The 17,739-nt window shown below is 41.0% G+C and overlaps 1 protein-coding gene across 2 annotated transcripts in view; it reads left to right on the top strand.

Moving 5' to 3' along the window:
* The first annotated feature begins 930 nt into the window (after positions 1-930).
* Positions 931-17,739, top strand: part of slc13a3 (solute carrier family 13 member 3) — a 60,125-nt gene continuing 43,316 nt past the window's right edge. Inside the window, exon 1 of one of the 2 annotated variants that reach the window (XM_062978904.1) lies at positions 931-1,122. In XM_062978904.1, coding sequence (XP_062834974.1) covers positions 1,012-1,122 — 111 coding nt within the window. In that variant the 5' untranslated portion in view covers positions 931-1,011. The remainder of the gene's footprint in view (positions 1,123-17,739) is intronic. The other variant, XM_062978903.1, reaches the window with a different exon arrangement.

Below are 17,739 nucleotides of genomic sequence, written 5' to 3'. Positions count from 1 at the left end.
TGTTGACAAGCTAGAATGTGTCCAGAGGAGGGCAACTAAAATGATTAAGCGTCTGGAGAACAAGCTCTATGTGGAATGGCTTAAAGAGCCGGGTATGTTTAGCCTGCAGAAGAGAAGGCTGAGAAGAGACATGATAGCCATGTATAAATATGTGAGGGAAAGTCATAGGGAGGAGGGAGCAAGCTTGTTTTCTGCTGCCCTGCAGACTAGGACGTGGAACAGTGGCTTCAAACCACAGGAAAGGAGGTTCCACCTGAACATTTGGAAGAACTTCCTAACTGTGAGAGCTGTTCAGCAGTGGAACTCTCTCCTCCGGCTGTGGTGGAGACTCCTTCTTTGGAGGCTATTAAGTAGAGGCTGGAAGGCCATTTGTCCGGGGTGCTTTGAATGCGATTTTCCTGCTTCTTGGCAGGGGGTTGGACTGGATGGTGTCTCTCCCAACTCTGTGATTCCAAGTGGTGCCAAACTTCCTTCATTCTGTGCAGCGCAGATGCACCCTATGCATGAATAACTCTCTGAACAAACTCTGCAAAGAAAGTTCGAGCAGTGATAGGTTTCCCTCAGGGTCGCTGTAGTTGGGCGATGACTTGTAGGCACACAAGAACAATTGGCCCTTAATGAATACCAAGAAGAGAATTGACGGGTCTAGGCGCTGACTGTCCAGGCCTAAGTTTCTTTGCTCTTGTCGGGAGTGGGACAGGCAACCAGGAGGAGGCGGAGGAGGAGGAGGCGCCTTCCTCTCCCGAGCCCCGCTTTGGCTCCCGAGGTGATGGAGAGGGAGGTGGGAGCCGGGCGGAGTGGCGGCCCGATGGCCCCGTGCTCCCTTCCTCTGCCGCCGCCCCCAGGTAAAGGCAGCCCTGCCTCCTCCTACCCCTCCCCGCCTTCTCCCTCCTTTCCCGGGATAAAACGCCGGGCCAGGCGCCGCAGCCGGCCTCTTGCTCCTCTCCCTCGCCTTCCTTCCCTCCCTGCCCTCCTTCCAAGCGCCCCTCTCCGCCAAGGCCTTGTCCCGGGATGGCAGCGCTGGGCGCCTTGGTGAAGAAAGTGTGGAGCCTACGCCGCTACTTGGTGCTGCTTGGCACCCCGCTGGTGCTGCTGCCCATCCTCTTCAGCCTGCCCCCCAAGGTAACCCCGGACAAGCCCCCTTCCCTCCCTCCCTCCGTTGCTTATCCTCACGGCTAGAAAAAGTGCCCTCCTGGGAGGAGGATTTCACCCCTTTCCTTGCTTTTGCTTCCAAGCCAGTCTGTGGATTTTAGAGGATTTGACAGCCCACCAAGGGTGCATCTACACTGTCCAGTTATTGCAGCTTGACAGCACTTTAACTGCCATGGCTCATCGCTATGGAATCCTGGGAGTTGTTTTACAAGAACTGGAGCCTTCTCTGCCAGAGGATATTGGTGCCTCACCAAACCACAACTCCTACATTGAGCCAAGGCAGTGAAAAGTGTTGCTAAACTGCATTAATTCTGAGCTCTTGATGCACCCCAACACTGTTCTTTCTGCAAAAGTGCGAAACAAATTATCCCCACGTCCTTTCTTTGCCTGTATGGCAGGTGGAGCTTCCTATGACTCTCTCTGTGTATCCCGCTCAGTGCTTCTTTTGTCACCTGATAAGTGGGACTAGCCTTTGGGGACTAATGTGCCACAAAGACTGGCATCATTTCTGTACCCATGGATGACCACTTTTTCTTTTTCTCTGGGAAATTCTTCACAGATCTCCAGCTGATGACTTGAGGACTGACACCATGGTCCCCGACTATGAATAATACTTGTGCAGTTGTTAAAAGTGATGGGGAGAAGTATTGGATCGCTCACTTTCCTTGGCATGGCTAAGTGACTGCAGTGAAACCCACCTGTCCTTCCTTGTCAAGAGATGCAGCTTCTTCAGCACTCTCTGCTCATTCCTTCTCTCTCTGTTCAGCCTCTGGGAGTAACATCTGCTTCCCGACTAAGCACTCATACTCAACTTTGGAATAGTCAAGAGACTTATCAGGAGATGTCTTTATCTCCTGTCTGCCTTATTTACCCTGATTTCGTTTCTGTTTGCTTTCACAATAACTCTTCTCTGCCTCTTCTCTGCAATCCCCATTTTGGAGCTCACTTGGCTCACGGCACAACAGGCACTACATCTGGCTAGATTTTGGGACTTTTCATGCCTTTCCTTATCCTGTAGTTTTCTACAATCTGGTCCAATGAAGAGTTCTACAGAACATGAAAGCTTGCCACTTTTTAGTGGTTTTGATACCTAGTGATATTACCCAGTTCTGATTTTTGCTTTTTATTCTGGAACACACAGCTATTTTGACTTTTCCCTATCTACTGTTCCAATCAAGAAATCCTCACAATAGTTCTTCTCCCATCCCATAGACTTTATGATTATTTTTGTTTACTAGCTACACTTGAATTACTTGTTATGGATCCTGATGGCCCCTACTGAGCCTTTCAAGAGATCTCAGGGTTCCTTATTCAGAGTTGTTCTTTGGCCCAGATATTATTTCATGTGAGCTGAGGAAGTGTATGTTCGTCAACCAAGAGAAAGTTCATGAGACCAGGTCATGCCCTTCAGGCATGGTTGTTAACCTGCTTCCTTTACTTCTCAATTTTGAACAAGACCAGCTCAATGCTTTTATTACCTCAAGGAGAGCATCAAATGGCACTATTTCCCATACATAGTGGCTGAGGATGGACACGTTATTTTGACATCTGAGGCAGAATTTTCAACAAATTCTTTTGAATGTTTTGTTGATAAAACACACCAGTGGTGTAATGGTTTGAGTGTTGGACTACAACTCTGAAAATCAGGTCTTAAATCCCCTTCAGCCATAGGTAACTCTGGGCACATCACACACTCGCAAGCCCCAGAAAGTCCTGTGATAGGGCCAACGTAACTTTGGAAATTATGTCAAGGCACACAACAAGAAGAAAGACATTAAATAACCAAGATATCCTAGATTAGCTGCTTGAGGGGGTTATTTTTTCTGATTTATGACAAGATTGGCCCTGGTATGGTAGAGAATTTCCCAGTGAATAAAACATTTGGTCCAAAGGAAATACATTTCCCCTCCTTCAAGCAGTCTTCTTTTTTCTCTACCTACTTTCTGTTCTTTCTCAATACTCTTTTACCTGTTCTTTATGGCATCTGCCCCAAGAAAATATTTCTATTCCTCCCTCCCTGGCCAGATAGATTGGTGGAGGTGTGGGAGCAATAGGAGTATTGTGGTTCTAAGTTGCTGCTCTCTTCCTAAGAACAATCTTCCTGCCACTTCAAAAATAGTATATCTTGCTACCTTCTTTGTTAAGACACACACACACACCCTAAACTGTTTGGACAGATGTTCTGTCATTTTCAGACCTCTTGATAATATTTCTCTCCGTTCAGCCAAAAGTTTTCCAAAAGTTTAAAAATGTTATTCTTGTGAATTGTAACACCATGAATTTTGCCAGCCACCATGGCTATACTCGCTATTTTGGCATGGGGGTTCTGAGAATTGCAGTTTAAAAGAATGTATCCAGTCTCTAGGTTTAGCTCAAACTGAACCCTCTTCTGAATAAGATATCTACCCACCCATTCAGCTGGGCTTCTGTACCTCAATAGCTAGAAGGCCTTATTTTAATCAATTGCATTTTAATCCATAACACTCTCAATTGAGAGAATTTCCATAGAAGAGCTAGTTCGACAAAAGTACTGGTAAGTGTGCTGTCCCATGCTGTGGCATAGTAATCACAGTTGCCTCCTTGCAAAGCTAATCTAGTTACCCTACTTCAAGAATTCTCTCTTATTCAGGTCACAAGGAAGTAATTCTTTTTCCTGGAGAAATTCCCAGAGTTTGTCCATTGTCCTTTTCAGGCATGCTTTTCCTTCCGGTTCTCAGAGCTACCTTGCCTAATAAAGAGTATGTTAGCAATCGTTCTCTGTCTCCTGTTCTCAGCTTTCTGCTCCCAAAAGACTTCATTTTACAGCCTGTTGATTGATACTGATTTGTAAAAGATGATTGTGGATGAGTTGACAGAGTAGTTGCCTATAAATTAATTGCGCTATTCTATGAAGAGTATTTAATTGGCAGTAATTTGTGGTGTTCAGTGTGAATTCTGGTCCTTGTGCATATGTTTGCAATCTGTGACCTTAACCTATTACATGCTTCCTTTTGAGTAAACATGGCAGTCCTGTCAAATAGCTTTCTAAGCATTTTTTTGCATGGTTCCCTAAATATTGGCATTCCAGTATGCTTAGGGATAACTTATCAGTTTTAATGATAGGGATTTTTTAAAAATAAAGAAAGCTTATTTAGCAATATCTGGATTGGGTATATATCGTTATCTATTACAGAACAAACATTTTATTACATCATCCAAAAAGGGGAAATGGTATAAAATATTCTTACAAATGTTCACTTTCTCTTTTTCTTCTGTCTAGTTCTTGATTTTGGATTTCAGACTTGCATTGGAGGACATGACAATCTTCAACAAAAGGGACCCACAGTTTTTCATTTTCAGAAATAGAAGTGTTTTCTTTTGGTCTTGTCTGCCCCTAAATCTCAATTTCCTCCAGTTTAGCTAATCTATCTTTCTGAATTATGAAATTCACCACAATTATTTTCTAGCTATGAACTTGCCATTGTATATTTGACTTTTCCTGCGTAGATATGAAGTGCCTATTCTTTATAGTATTTTCAACTCCTTTTCAATCTTTACACATTGGACAGTAATGAAATTTTCCCCTTCTGCAGTATGATTTCTTTCTGTCAATTCATCTTAGTTATGAGATTGCAACCTAACTTACACTGTTTTCTTTACTTGGTAGAGACTCACTAGAAAGGATAGTTGCAACATAATTTTAATCAACTGAAATGTGATGAGTGTGTTAATATTTTGGCACTTTGAACTTAGTTTGTAGCAACTGAAGTACCGTATAATGAGGAGGACAAAGTGGAGAAGACAGAAACTTCCAAAAAAACAGAAAAGTGGGATTCCAGAATTAATTGGTATTGTCCTTGCCAAATTGGGGCCATCAGAAAACTGTTCTTCTCTCTGCTGCAAGTCTTGAGAAAAAATATTTCTCTTTATACTAGTATTTGCTTTGTGGGAAATGTCCCATTTAGGCAATTGGGGAGATTTCTCTAACTGAACATAGTAACTTTATATTTTCCTCAGGATTGCAGTAGGAAAGATACAGGTTAATTTCCATTCCATGCTTGTTAAACTTCTAATAATTATCTCCCCTCCACCCATGCAATTTGTATTAAAAAAAACTGCAGATTATATGCCTTTAGTTCAGTTAGGAAGAGGCTGCTGGGAAGGAAAATTTCTCAGTTCTGGACTTTGTTCAGTCTGTTTGGTTATGGATTTATTGACTTTCTGGCTTGAAACTGATTGACAGGAAATGATGACCCCATTTTCTATAATATTTTTCTTATTGAACAAAATTATGCTTCCAATCCAGACCCTTACTGTATATTTTAGCAAAAAGCAGCTGCTAAATATAATGTAGCTTATACAGAACCACATTCCTTGTGATAATGGAAATGCTAGGATTATTTTTATCATGTTTGAAGCAATATTAAGAAAGGACAAGATTCAGCTCTAAAGGGGTTAAATTATAAATTGTCTAACTGGTTAGACAAAACTAATCAAATGCTTGTCATTGAATAGGGAACTGTTTGTCTCTTTGGGCAAGATGTAGTGAGATATTTCACGATACTTGAAACTGAATGGCAGGAAGCTAATTGAACCCAAGGAAAAATCTGATGAGAGCTGAGAGGTTGAGTATGAGTGAAAATGTTTTTGATTGCCCAAATGGAAATAATAATGAATAATGCAGTAATAAACCATAAATAAAGCCAAGGAAGAAGTCAGATGTGAAATGAAATGTTAAGAAAACAACAATAGTAACCACATATCAATTACATAACTTTAGAATAGATGAAGAAGACACTGAAATGCCTTAAGATTTTTTATTCCTTGGCTCAGTCATTATTCAGAATAGAGAATCCAGGCAAGAAATTGGAAAAAGGCTAGGACTTGGAAGAGCAGCCATGAATGAGACAAGATCCTGAAGAGTAGAGGCAGATCATGGAATACTAACCATAGGATTGTCCATGCCTTTGTATTTGGTATTTCTATGTATGGTTCTGAAAGCTGGGTTGTGAAAAAAGCTTACAGAGAGAAAATCAACTCATTTGAAATATTGTGCTGGAGAAGAATTCTATGGACACTGTGGATTGCTAAAAAGACAAAGTAGTGGGTTCCTAGAAGCCAAGTTGTCTAATTTGAGACTATTATACCTTGGCCATATGAGAAGACATGGTTCATTAGAAAATAAAATAATGCTTGAAACATTATTTCTAAAAGCAGAAAAAATGAAAATCCACATTCCTGATGGAAAGATTCAATCCTTGAGGCTGAAAGATCTGAGCAGGGCTACTGATGATAGGATGACCTCGGGCCCTTCCAGCCAGGACCTATATCCCAGAATCTGATCCCAGGTTTTCTGTTTTAAACTGAATTATATGAGTCTGCACTGCCAGATAATATGGGATAAACAGAAAACCTTGGATAAGATCCTGGGATATAGGGCCTGTCTGGAAGGACCCTTGGAGGTCTCTTGTTCAAGTTGCCATAGGTTGAATTCGACTTGACAGCAGTAAACGTCAAAGCCACCCAAGACCACTTAGATGTGAATATTGTTGAACTATTGACCATAAGACTGTCAAAGCTAATTTATATGCAAATAAAAGGGGCCAGAAATTGCAAAATTGCAATATTTGACTTCAAATGAGGAAGTTTCTGTAACAGGAACTGGTAAGAAAGGTATTGAAAGGGAAAGGCAAGAAGATTAAATCTCTAAAAATGCTATGTTATTTTCAAGCCACAATGACAAAGGCTCAGCTGGAATGTATATCGTAGGTCAGGGAAGGCGGGATACAGTTAGAGTAATTACCAGTTAAAATAATGCAAAGGAAGCTATCAGAGGGGGAGGGATGTTTTGCAGAAATCTTAGAACCATGGAATCATAGAATTGGACATGATCACATGAGCCATCGAGTGCAACCTCCTGCCATGCAGGAAAAGCACAATCAAAGTACCCGCAACAGATGGCCATCCAATCCTCTGTTTAAAAGCTTCTGAAGAAGCTTCCACCATATTCTGAGGCAGTAAGTTCCACTGTTGAACAGCTCTTACAGTCAAGAAAATCTTCCTAATGTTCAGGTGGAATCTCCTTTCCTTAAATTTGAATCCATTGCTCTGAGTCCACATTTGACTTAGGAAAAAAGTGACTAATATGAGACATGGGGAAATTGAAACAGAAAATTAGATCGAAAATTGATACATGAGTCCAATTAGATGAACAAAAAGGGGCACAGATTTGTTTGAAGGACGTTGATGATGGCAATTAGGATTTTGATGAACACATTTCTAACGTCATCAGGTTCAGCAATAAAGGATTCCTTAAATATATCAGGAGCAAGAGACCAACTAGAGAGGCAGTGGGGTGACAACTGATTAAAGGAATATAAAAGGATGACAGCAACATTTCAGGAAAGGTAAATGAATTCTTGTAATGTGTCTTCACTGGATAAGATGTAGAGTAAATGGTCATTCCTGAACTGATGTCTTCAAACAAGGAGATCCTTGGGTCCCAATGAAATCTGTTTGAGAGCTGTTAAAGTTTGCAGACGAGACCAAACTGGGAGGGATAGCTAACACTCCAGAAGACAGGAGCAGAATTCAAAATGATCTTGACAGACTACAGAGATGGGCCGAAACTAACAAAATGAAGTTCAACAGGGACAAATGCAGGATACTTCACTTCGGCAGAAAAAATGGAAATCAAAGATACAGAATGGGGGACGCCTGGCTTGACAGCAGTGTGTGCGAAAAAGACCTTGGAGTCCTCGTGGACAACAAGTTAAACATGAGCCAACAATGTGATGCAGCAGCTAAAAAAGCCATCAGGATTCTGGCCTGCATCAATAGGGGAATAGCGTCTAGATCCAGGGAAGTCATGCTCCCCCTCTATTCTGCCTTGGTCAGACCACACCTGGAATACTGTGTCCAATTCTGGGCACCACAGTTGAAGGGAGATGTTGACAAGCTGGTAAGCGTCCAGAGGAGGGCGACTAAAATGATCAAGGGTCTGGAGAACAAGCCCTATGAGGAGCGGCTTAAAGAGCTGGGCATGTTTAGCCTGCAGAAGAGAAGGCTGAGAGGAGACATGATAGCCATGTACAAATATGTGAGGAGAAGTCATAGGGAGGAGGGAGCAAGCTTGTTTTCTGCTGCCCTGCAGACTAGGACACGGAACAATGGCTTCAAACTACAGGAAAGGAGATTCCACCTGAACATCAGGAAGAACTTCCTCACTGTGACTGCTGTTAGGCAGTGGAACATTCTTCCCCGGACTGTGGTGGAGGCTCCTTCTTTGGAGGCTTTTAAGCAGAGGCTGGATGGCCATATGTCGGGGGTGCTTTGAATGCGATTTCCTGCTTCTTAGTGGGGGGTTGGACTGGATGGCCCATGAGGTCTCTTCCAACTCTACTATTCTATGAATATATGATTCTATGAAAATATTCAGATATGAAATTGTTATTTTTATTTTTGTGAGAAGACCAACACATTCATATTCAAACACTTTCATAACTTTCAGCTGGATTTCAAAAAGATCACCCTTTGTGAAAGAAGACTGGAATCCACAATGGGTGGGGAAATCTGTGAAAGTATAAATCAGCTAGTTTAATATCTGTTCTGACTAAAGTGGTAGAAGGAATTATTACTAATAATGTGGCATAAATCAGTGGCCATATATCAGTGTAGTGCAGTGGTTTGAGTGTTAGACATAACTGTTTGGACACCAGGGTCTGAATCCCAATTTTGGCTCCTTCTACACTGCCATACACTCCAGTTCAAAGCAGATAATCTGGACTTTATATGGCAGTGTAGAAGGTGCCTTGGTCACACTTTCTTAGCCTTAGAGGAAGGCAAGGGCAACCCCCCTCAGAACAAATGCGGCTAATAAAACCCTGTGGTAGTTTTTCCCTTAGGGCCATCATAAGTAAAAAAAATAACTTGGAGACACACAGTGACAACAATATAGAACAGTGGTTCTCAACCTGTGAGTCCCCAGATGTTTTGGCTTTCAGCTGCCAGAAATCCTAACACTTGTTAAACTGGCTGGGATTTCTGGGAGTTGTAGGCCAAAACACCTGGGGACCCACAGGTTAAGATGGACAGACCTGTTTTAAAATATTTTAGTATGGTTTCTGCAAAGGTGTGCCCTTTCTCACTCATGTCTAAATGTTCTTTCAGTGTATCAGTAAATAACCAAATGGAGAGACACTTTTTGCTTGGACTAAGCAGATCCCTCTGATGAGGCCATAACTATATTGAGGGTTTCTTTGTCAAAAACATTTTATTTTTGAGCTCATGGCATCAGATTTGTGATGTTTCCTTTGATATCACAGCATGTGGGGGATGGAAGATCATTTCAGTTTTTATTATTTCTCATTTCCCTTTTTAAAATTATATGTTGGGTAATTTTAAGAGCACATGCAATGCTTCATTAATTTCAAAGACAAAAAATGGAAGGACAAAATGGATATTTAATTTCTTTTGGGAGCCTGTAAATATGTTGTTATATAAGCTTGTTGTGCATATGATAGTTGAACAAACAGCTTTAATAGTTTTTAATGCCTTTTGAAGATGATGCCATTCTAGGTCTGTGAATACAACCTGAGAGAGGGTTGTCTTTTAAACGTAGAAACTGCATTTGAATTGATAATTGCCAGTGTTATATTTTGGACTTCAGCTCCTCAGGTCAACATGGCCAATGGCCGTACTACTCGGGGATGCTTAGAGTTGTAGCCCATAAATAATTGTTCTAAACCATGTTTGTTTGTTTTGGTTTTTGGCAATATAGCAGGCCTTCACGGTTTGTAAATTGCCACCGGCTATGTACTGAGCCCAGGAGCCAATACATATCCACTTTCAAGTCCTGCTTGGGACTGTAAAAATAGGGCAGAGGGTTCCTATGTACATGGAAATCTGACACTGATAGTGGTTTGGCTGTGTTTGAGTTCATGGCTCTCAAGGAAACCTGAATTACAACAAGATCTTTTGTGTTGTTTAATTCATACTTCACACATGTGTAGTCCCATCAAGAGTATCATATATAAACAGTTTTTGCATCTCTGCTCTTGTGAGAAGGTTGAATGGGGAAAATAGAAATGGATGAGGATGCATCCACACCTACCAAAACAATCTGGAGTACTGTGGGCTCCAGAACTGCTGTGCCTCCAGCTGGGGAGTACTCCGGAGTCCTTTCTGCACCCAGATGGCTGGATTGACATTTTATTGGGGCTGCTGTATTTTGCTGGCACCTATTTGATGTCTGGACACTGAATTCTATAGGACCTTTGGATTATAGGTAAAAGCAAAACATAGTAAGTCTGGTGATACCCATGCTTGGAGCATGGAAGAGCCCTAGTGCAAAATCTTATGCTAACCTAGTATTTTGTGTATGTATGTATGTTTGCATGTGCTGAATAATCAGATTTGTTTTGGATTGAGGGGGAAAATGCCTTTGTTTGGTTTTGGCAGTCAGAGGCACTTGTTTGTTGTGTCCATGCAGGATTAAGTTCTGATGCTGTGAGAGCTGTGCTTTAGTTTGTTCTGCGTGGACCTAACCAGCAGGTTGCTGCCACCAGGAAAACAAAAGGAACTGCTTATATTTTTAACAATGTCTTTAAGATGCCAAGAGGCGAAGTCACAGCAGGCAAAGGACGTTCATGGGGCTATTAGATTTCAGGCCAAATACCAAGAGGAAAGGAAAGTTTTGTCTCGATGCCTGAAGTCTTAAGTTTAAAGGATGCTTAATTACTATCAACTGGAGATTGGAGATGCTCTAGTTCTACTTCACAGTAAGAATTGAAAAGACAACAAAGCATACTTTGTTAACAGAGCTACTCCTCCAGAAACTTCATATAACATAGATGGGTGGATTCTGGGTTTAATATAAAACCATCTCTGTGTACCTATATGCAGCATGTTTGGAATTTTTCCAGTATCACAGTATGGTATCTATACTGATAGTTGGGACATGCTTTGAAAGGTACATTAAAAGTCCTGTGTGGTCAGTCCAAAGACCCCTATTTAGTCCCCTATTTCATTTTATTGTCAACTAGATACCTCTGGCAAGTCTGCTGTTAGTATATTAAGACTACAGCCTTCTCCTGCTCCCAGTAATAGATACTTGAAAGGCAGCTTCTGATACTGGAAATGGCATAAATACAGTCATCAGGGCACATTTCCATTTTGATACTTGTCCTTCATTCATTTATCCAAAAGAGGTGTGGTCATTGTGTGGCCTACAGATGTTATTAGGTTGCAAGTCCTAGTCAACATTACCAATCATAATGAATGTCTGGAGTTTAAGAACAATTTCAGGTTTATCCCTGCTCTAAGCCCTTTTTACTGATATGTTAATGACAATCAATGACTCTTGTGTCAAGCTAGAAAAGTTACTCTTGAGGGTTATAAATCCCACAATCTTCCAACCAACATAGCCAATAACCTTTGTCTCCAGGGGCCTTAAAATTAACACAATGATTCCCTTTTTAAAAAACTGATGCACCCAAACTTTCTTGAGGCTGTGTGTCCTCATCTTCTTTTTCTTTTCAGTCACTGTTTTTACACAAGGAACACTTGCCCTTGCTGTGTGTCTCATGGCAATTACGAGAAACTGTTGAATGCTTAACTTTGAGCTGAATTCTTCTGCAAACACTTCTGTGTGCATAGCAAATGATTGCAAGAAGCAACAGGACAAGAGGTTGGGGGTGGCTGTGTTCTTGGCAGGGGTAGTGGGGACAATTTTAATGAGGTGTGCAAAGAGCTTGTTACTACAGCTTCTAATGAGGACAGGGTTGCTTAGACCGAAGTTTGAAACAGGCAGCATGTCCTGTAGGCAGCTCCCTGTAGGTCAATCTTAGCAGTCTTCCAGGTCAAGATGTAAAAAGATTCTGATTCAGTAATGGAGCTAACCAAGGATACTGCAAGAAAGGATCGGAGTCAGACCATTTGAGTCCAGAAGGAGAAGCAATCTAGGAATCTGCCTTGTACTGAATCAGACCATCTAGATGTGGATGGGCAAGGTATCACTTAATGTTGCTGAACTACAGTTCCCAGCATTTACATCAATGGCTAATGGCTATGCAGTCTAGATTGCAGTCCAACATCTGGAGATCTGCAGAATTCCCATCCAATCAGTGCCAACTCAGCTGATTGGCTGTAGCTCTCCAAGATTTCAGGCAGTTTTAGGGCCCTTCCAAACAGCCTCTTAAACCAGGATGAAGAAGTAGAACAACAAATTATGGTACCTTAAGAAAAGTCCAGGCACTGAGCTCTCAGTCCCAGCATCATGAAAGGATTGGTTATAGCGGATTTTTCAAAATGGATGCAGGACATCTACCAGATGTTTTCTTTTAATTTTTTAATTGACTCTCTGAGATGCGCTAGACCTCATAAATGCTAATGCATATATTAGAAAGTCCACATAAGCAAATTTCTTTCTTATCTCTCTTTAACCTTCTGCTGTCTTTATGTTTGCCCTCTTGAACCCTGCTTCCCTTTGGGATCACTGGTTTGCCATGCTGGTCCCCATTGTGGAATTTAAAGTTCTGTTTAATTTCATAAATATGAAAACAAAGGAATGGTTGCAGAGAGTTCTCATGGGAATTGCTTTCCAATTGTGTTTCCATTTAGCCACTTGTGTATCCATGGCTCCATTTGTTTATAGCTGTCATCATCTGTTTTGGGATTTTAGAATGCATACGTGCTCTCGAGCAGTCCACACCAGCATATCACAATGAAGTCCTGCCTTTTTCTTGAGTGCAGGTATATACAGTGATGCAAATATGCACATTTTCTGGCTGAAATTGGATTTTGTGAACACTTTTTTACACCATGTTTGGCTGCCAATAGTACGATTCAGTGTGCATTTTCAGCAAATGTCATCTAGCCACCTCCCACTCTTGTCCATCCTGGTTTTCTCGGATTTTGGACCTGTGTGCAAGGGCCCTTAGTTGAAGATGCCAGGGATTGAACATGAGACCCTCTGTACACAAAGTCATGTATCTTGTTGCTGAGCTATTACTGTTCATCTGTGTGAGCAAAGGAGGGAAAGTTATGAAAGTGAATGTGCAAGCAAACAAACACACCTTATTGTCTGGGGGCTCTTGTTACTCTTGTGGGAAGTCTCCCCCGCCACCCTCTATTTGGCACATAAGATGCTGCTAGTTTATGCACTGCAAGTAATGTGAGAAGTTTGGCAAAGTTGAAGATAAAAGCTATAGGCAATGTTGGCATAGGGAGGAAAGGAAAGGAAAGAAGACTCACTTCTAGCCTCTTCAAACACTCCTCCAGCTGTGAGTCTAGCTTTCATATACTCCAACGTTTGGCAAAATAATGTTTTGATCAATAGAAATAACATATTACAATACAGTTTGGGGTTAATAGCTTTATAACAGGTGAAAGCTTGGAGGAAAAAAAACTTTTTTGGGTGACTGCTTTCAGACACCTCCTCCCCAGTAACCTTTCTACACATTGACAAATATCACTGTGTTATAGATGGTAACTAGTCAAGTATTTCTCAGAGTAGACCACAGCAGAATGTAATGGTGAGGAGTTCATAGGAAAAATAATTTTAGTAAATATCTTTTGCAGCAATATGCTTAAAGTCATATTAAGTGTGAAATTAACTACATGAAGGAAGCCTAAAGTATATTACACATATGAAAATATTAAAAGCCGCATGACTGTGTTTGCATGTGTTCTTGTTTGGTTCTGTATACTTTGCTTCACTGCTGCTTTCTTGGCCTATGCCTGCTGGAACAAATCCACATCATACACAATCTATCATCTGAGTAAATAGAGTAGGAGGATAGTGTGTTTTGACTGTTCTCTGAGTTCAGTAGTAGTGTTATAGTTCAGGGCACTAGCATTTATCTGGATTAGGGATTAGAATCATATTGACCTCCAGATACCATTGGACTAGAAGCCCCATCAATTGTGAGGAATGTTGGGAATTCTGGAGGCTGCAGTCTAATCACATCTGGAAGGTTATATAAGACCCAAGTCTGATCTAAATGCTTTTCCTTTTTGTGAGCATGATGGTGCCCTTTGTTTGTTATCTTTTGCTTCCTGTTTACCTTGAGGGTAGTGTTCTCTGCACCCTGTACCTGTATCTTTTTTGCCATGGCCTTGGGCTTGTAAAATAAACTATTTGTGTATTTCGTGGCTTTTCCTTATATTTTGTTAGAAAAAGGCTTATCTACACCATACAAATGTTAATCTGTGCTTAGTTATAGTTGCCACCTTAGTTGAATAATATGATTACCATAGTTACCATCATGTTGGTGTCGTTTGTATATCTAGTGCATTTCAGATCCTTTCCCACCACCATATATATAAATATCTTGCAACTGAGGCCACATACATAGCTAAATTCATTTTATTAATAAATTACTCTATAGTAATAAGAAAGGGTTATCTGCATCTGTGCACTGACAGAAGAGGAAGGAGGTTGCCTTTGGGTGTGTAAGCTATTAGCTGTAACAGTCATCCCACCTCACTCAGCTTATTAACCTTGGCATTTCTAAAGGGTCTTTTTTATTGAAGTATGTTCTATATCAAGAACCACATCTTTTATCTGCCTTGAATTTCCCACCCTTCAGCTTCAGTGGGTGACCTAAGTCCTAGCACTATAAGCTAAGAAGAAAGGCTTCTCCCTTATCTGCTATCTCTATAACATGCATAATTGCATTTTCGCTTGCTCACCTTTCCCCACTGATACTAGAAATATCATACATCATAATATTTACTCATGGGGGAATTTGACACAATCCCATGGTAAATTTCACTGGCCTTTTCTGTACCCTTTGTAGTTCTGGTGATACCGTAAATAGCAATAGCCTCAAAATTTGGTAGGGGACACATACGGTCCACAGGCCAATTGTTGTGCATCTCTAGTTTAAGTGAAAATATAATATGTCTCACTGTCATGGGGAAGAATATATGACTAGGTGACCTGTGTACTTTCTTAGCTTGCTGTTGAGGTTTTTTTTCCATGTCAAGAGCGACTTGAGGAACTGCAAGTTGCTTCTGGTGTGAGAGAATTGGCCATCTGCAAGGGCGTTGCCCAGGGATGCCTGGATGTTTTGATGTTTTTACCATCCTTATGGGAGGTTTCTGTCATGTCCTCGCATGGAGCTGGAGTTGATAGAGGGAGCTCATCCACACTCTCCCCGGGTTGGATTCAAACCAGTAACCTTCAGGTCAGCAACCCAACCTTCAAGTCATCAGTTCTGTCGGCACAAGTGTTTAACCTACTGTGTCACCAGGGGCTCCTGCTGATGAGGTACTAGCTGTTGATAGGTCACTTTAGTACCTCTTTTATTTTATCTTATCTTGCTACCAATCTATGAAGTTACCTTGCATTCCCATGCAAACTAGAGTGCCCCTCTCTGCTCTCTTTGCCAGCAGATAAAATGGCTGTTCTATTCAAACAGCATTTAAAAATCATTTGCATGCAGGAAGTCATGGGGGCATGCTGAATTTTGAACTTCATTGTTATATTTTTTGAAAGAACATTAAAAATTGATATAATTGTAATATGAAAACTTGCTTTATTGTGTTTTAAATTTTGCAAATGATAATGGTGATGATTGGGTTTTAGCTTTTTCTTGCTTTGACATTCCTGTCAGTTGCCCTGGCTCTTTGAGTCCTAGATATTAAGCAAACAATTATTTAACTTCAAGCTAGTTTTGGACAATACAGAAAACTTGCTTGGAACAGATGAGTCAATCAGCTATAAGTGATTGGCAGGTGCATCAATCAACTAAGACAGGAACAGAAACTGTGTAGCCCAGGTGGAGAGGTCCAGTGAGATCTAACTCCTGAAACACTGGGAGCATAGTCACTGGTAACTTGATTCTACATGAATTTGTCCAATCTGCAGTCCGGGTTGGTGGCTACTACTCTACATCATCTGGTAATAAATTCCATGATTTGATTATGGTGCATAAAGAAGTATTCCTCCTCTCTGTCCTGAGTCTCCTATTATTCAGCTTCAGGTTCTGGAATTATTGGAGAAGAGAAAATATATTTCACTGCCTATTTTCTGCATTAGTAGGACCGGTACTTTAAGAAATGTAGAGCTATAACCTCAAACACATTTTGCCAAATCTTGCAATTATTCCTTTCTCTGGTCTAATGTCTCTCAGGTGACATTAGATCATCCCCCTCCCTCCTGATCTTCCGCAAGAAAGTAAAAACGTGGCTCTGTGAACAAGCCTTTGAAGAACCTGTACAATAAACTGATATGGATTGACATGTTATGACTATAGGAATGGCCCGGTTTATGCATGTAGATGACGCGATCAATTATGGCTATATGTTTTTCAAATATTTTTAATTGGTTTAATTGTATTTTATTATTTTATTTCAAATGTCTATTTTAATACTTGGAGCCTCCGGTGGCTCAGTGTGTTCAACAGCGCTGAGCTGTTGAACTTGCAGGCTGAAAGGTCCCAGGTTCAAACCCGGGGAGCGGAGTGAGTGCCCGCTGTTAGCTCCAGCTTCTGCCAACCTAGCAGTTTGAAAACATGCAAATGTGAGTAGATCAATAGGTACCACTCCAGCGGGAAGGTAATGGCGTTTCATGCAGTCATGCGAGCCACATGACCTTGGAGGTGTCTATGGACAACGCCCGCTCTTCGGCTTAGAAATGGAGATGACCACCAACCCCCAGAGTCGGACACGACTGGACTTAATGTCAGGGGAAACTTTTAGCTTTACCTTTTACTATTTTAATACTGTACTGTGTTAAGGCATTGAATAGTTGCCTTTATCTAAAGCCGCCTTGAGTCCCCTTTGGGTAGAGAAAGATTGGACAGAAATATTGTAAATAAATAAATAAATAAATAAATACATAATTTTTTCTCTGTGTAGGTGGAGGTAGGTTTGAAATATCTAGTATTTAGTGTCGTTGAGCTTTTACTTCTTTCTGCTTCCCATAAGTGAACATTACCCAATGTCCTGCATTTTTGCTTCCCATAAGTGAATGTTACTCAACAGCAATCAACCTTGGTTTCATTTTCTGCTTTAGAGGCACATTCATGGAAGGAAAAACCCAGACAGTCATAGAACAAAGCTTCTTCTGCGTCATGACTGAGGCGATTGTGTAACTGAGGAAAACACTTCTTGGTTACACAGTTAGAAAATTAATCCAGTCACAAGATTCACAGCAAGGAAGTTTGTATTTGTGACAATCCTCACTCCTTCCAAATGTGAACTTTAAGCAAGATAATAATTTAGTCTCCAAAAATAATTTTGACCATTTCTGAGACTGGGTTGATATTACTTGATGGCTGCCACACAGCAAAAGTTTGGTAGAATTTGCTTTATGTATGGGAAAGAGAAATGCGGTTTCCATCTTTCTCTTCTCTCTATGGAAACCTGTGCCCTTTGGCCATATCTGGTACATGGGCACACAAAGCTTGGACTTTGCTTTTTTGTAACTTTATCTTCAGCTTAATGATAGGAAATGAAATTGTTATAATAGCTGGAGAACAGAAAGGGTGCCATGAGCAGGTTGTAATTCAGGTTTCATTACAAGCCTGTTGTGTTGTCCAAGCAGCCCTCCAAGCTGGGGATGAATGATGTTGGTTGTACCATTAGAGGTGGGTGGCTCTC

The sequence above is a fragment of the Anolis carolinensis genome, chromosome 4 (genome assembly GCF_035594765.1).
Source record: "Anolis carolinensis isolate JA03-04 chromosome 4, rAnoCar3.1.pri, whole genome shotgun sequence".
In the NCBI taxonomy this organism is placed as follows: domain Eukaryota; kingdom Metazoa; phylum Chordata; class Lepidosauria; order Squamata; family Dactyloidae; genus Anolis; species Anolis carolinensis.
The sequence above is the reverse complement of the archived record's forward strand: the minus strand, read 5'-3'. Positions and strand labels throughout refer to the sequence as shown.